Source organism: Mizuhopecten yessoensis, unplaced genomic scaffold (assembly GCF_002113885.1).
Source record: "Mizuhopecten yessoensis strain PY_sf001 unplaced genomic scaffold, ASM211388v2 scaffold716325, whole genome shotgun sequence".
In the NCBI taxonomy this organism is placed as follows: Eukaryota; Metazoa; Mollusca; class Bivalvia; order Pectinida; family Pectinidae; genus Mizuhopecten; species Mizuhopecten yessoensis.
In genome coordinates this window covers 201,705-204,528 of record NW_018480060.1, presented here as the reverse complement: position 1 = coordinate 204,528, position 2,824 = coordinate 201,705, and the positions used below count along the sequence as shown (strand labels likewise).

Genomic DNA, 2,824 nt, shown 5'->3' with positions numbered 1-2,824 from the left:
AATGAAAATGACCTCAACCTACTTTAGAGGTCACAGAGGTCAACAACATTTTAATGGATTTGTTCTTGAGAACTAAAAGGAATGATTCCATAAGATTTGGCTGGTAGCTTTTTGGAATAGAGCTAACCAATTTGAGAAGGAAAATGACATTGACCTTCTTACAAGATCACAGGGAAAAATATGTCAAGCAACTTCTGAAGAAGAATCAAAATGCATAGAATCTTATAATAATATTTTGCTGGTAGTTTCAACAGATGGAGCCAATAAAGTTTGCAAGGGAAATATTTATAGTGCAATGAATTATTTAATGAGAATATTTTGCTATGACTGCTTAAATATTCAGGTGAGCGATACAGGCCCTCTTGGGCCTCTTGTGTTACAAAGTCTCATATAGAATAGCATTATGTTACAAAGTCAAATATAGAATAGCATTATGTTACAAAGTCACATATAGAATAGCATTATGTTAAAAAGTCACATATAGAATAATGTTATGTTACAAAGTCACATATAGAATAGCATTATGTTACAAAGTCACATAATAGTAAAATGAAAAACAAATAATGCCACACATCACATTGATTTAACATGCTTACATGCATATATAATGTCCTTCAGTGAATGATAGCTCATTTGTGAGGGAAACAGGATCATTTTAATTACGGTGTCAGTGCAAGTCAGCAAATTTTGAGGGGTACATTAAGGACCTGTTGAAGGCATCGTACCTTAAAATGTTTGTTAAATTTCATTTGCTGGGAACATCATATTGCTGATGTTTTTTTGCAGACCGAAAGGTAAAGGTCTCTAAAAAAAGGTAGAAAAGTCTTTGTAAGTGCTACAAATATAAAGTTCTTGATGAATTCATGTAAAAAGTTTTATTTTTATTTTTTAAATCAAAATGTACTCCAATTTCTAATCTAAGAAACTACTCATAGTCTCTGTGTAGTTTCAGTGGCTTCTTGAAGTCTTGATAACATGATACGATTCCTTGTTATTTTTCAGGAATTCAAATACAGGAGGTGTCAGATTGATCAAGCATCACAGATTAATAAGACCATAATCACCACTGAAACATCAGACAGACACAACCCAGCTTGTCGACAAACTAGGACAAGATGTGGCGTCGGCAAACGCAGCAGCTCTGTAGCAGAGTGTTGTTGTCTGCAGAATGCCGAAGGTTTGTGTCCGACGTCTCGAAGGTAATGGCCATAAGGCGGGAGACCATCAATGTTTGGGAGCGGCGTGCCCCTCTAGCCCCTCGACATGTCCGAAAACTGGTGAAGAATGGCATCAAGGTCATCGTCCAACCGTCAAACAGAAGAGCCTACAACATGATCGTAGGTCATTTCTCTCCTGCTGTGATTTAAAAGACTGATAAATATATGACTGTATTGCATTGTTGTTTTAATTTTTGTGTGTGTATTGGACATGTTATATAAATATGTTTCTAGTATTTACATAGTGTTATGTTCCCTATGCCTCCCATTTAGTTTGGGAGTATGTATGAATCACTTTTGGTCAGTTGGGCAATGTTCATGGTGTCAGTGTAATACAGTGTCTTTCTCTGTAGGACTAGATCCAGTAGTATACCTGATACAGTAATACAATGTTGTGCTCTGTAGCACAGTGTTCTGTGTGTCAGTGTAATACAATGTAGGTATACCCGATTCAGTAATACAATGTTGTACTCTGTAGCACAGTGTTCTGTGTGTCAGTGTAATACAATGTAAGTATACCTGATACAGTAATACAATGTTGTACTCTAGGATTACGCCCAGTGTGGAGCTGTGATACAGGAAGACATCAGTGAGGCCTCTCTGGTAATCGGAGTGAAGACTGTACCGATCGACCAGCTCATGCCTGACAAAACCTATGCCTTCTTCTCCCACACCATCAAGGCTCAGAAGGACAACATGCCTCTCCTCGATGCCATCTTAGAAAAAGTAGGTGTCATCCTTGTGAAATACTACCCACTACCTACCGACTAGGCTAGGGGGATGTCTCTATAGCTCGATTGGTAAAACTTCTGACTAGAAAACCAGAAGCCCTGAGTTTGACCACAGGTACTATCCTGGTCTGTCAATACAGCCATAATACATCTATAAACGTTATTTTATACTAGGGGTGTATTGCCAGACGAGGCTAGTACCTGTGGTTCAACCACTTATTGGAGGCATTGAGATAAGAATGACATTTGTTACATAGGGCTTATCACACTTTTCACGCTTTACATTTCTTTTACTCTGTATTGTAGAACTTCTCAAGGTAAGATGTTTCTACTCTACATAATAATCTACAATATAAAAATATTCTGGACTAATGAAACAGGAAGTATTCAACAGAAATTGATTTTCTGATATCAATATCCTAAGGATGAGTTTTCTGAATCATCTGAGTCTGTACAAGCTACATTCTACTAATCACTTGTTTTACGTGTTGGAGAACTATATTCTCTAGTATGTCTATCAGGGTTAGGGTGAGGAATAGATTCTATTGTGTTTGACATATAGAAGTACTGGTGGTCTTATTTCATTTTAAACCTATTAATCATACCAATAACAGCTTCAATTTATAAATATTTGTAAAAGTAATACAAGTGTTGAAAAACAAGTGAAAGCTTTTATCTTAATTATGACTAAACAAATCTGTGAATCTAGTTAATCATCCTTTATATGTTACAGAATATCTAGTTAACCATCCTTTATATGTTACAGAATATCTAGTTAACCATCCTTTATATGTTACAGAATATCTGTAGTTAATCATCCTTTATATGTTACAGAATATCTGTAGTTAGTCATCCTTTATATGTTACAGAATATCT

General features: G+C 35.9%; 1 protein-coding gene across 3 annotated transcripts in view; it reads left to right on the top strand.

Annotated features, from left to right (window-relative positions):
• Window positions 1-2,824, top strand: part of LOC110443085 (alpha-aminoadipic semialdehyde synthase, mitochondrial-like) — a 52,807-nt gene that overhangs the window by 9,801 nt on the left and 40,182 nt on the right. For all 3 annotated transcript variants that reach the window (XM_021487069.1, XM_021487067.1, XM_021487068.1), the window contains exons 2-3: window positions 1,003-1,337; window positions 1,767-1,943. In XM_021487069.1, the coding sequence (XP_021342744.1) occupies window positions 1,116-1,337; window positions 1,767-1,943 (399 nt within the window). In that variant the 5' untranslated portion in view covers window positions 1,003-1,115. The remainder of the gene's footprint in view (window positions 1-1,002; window positions 1,338-1,766; window positions 1,944-2,824) is intronic.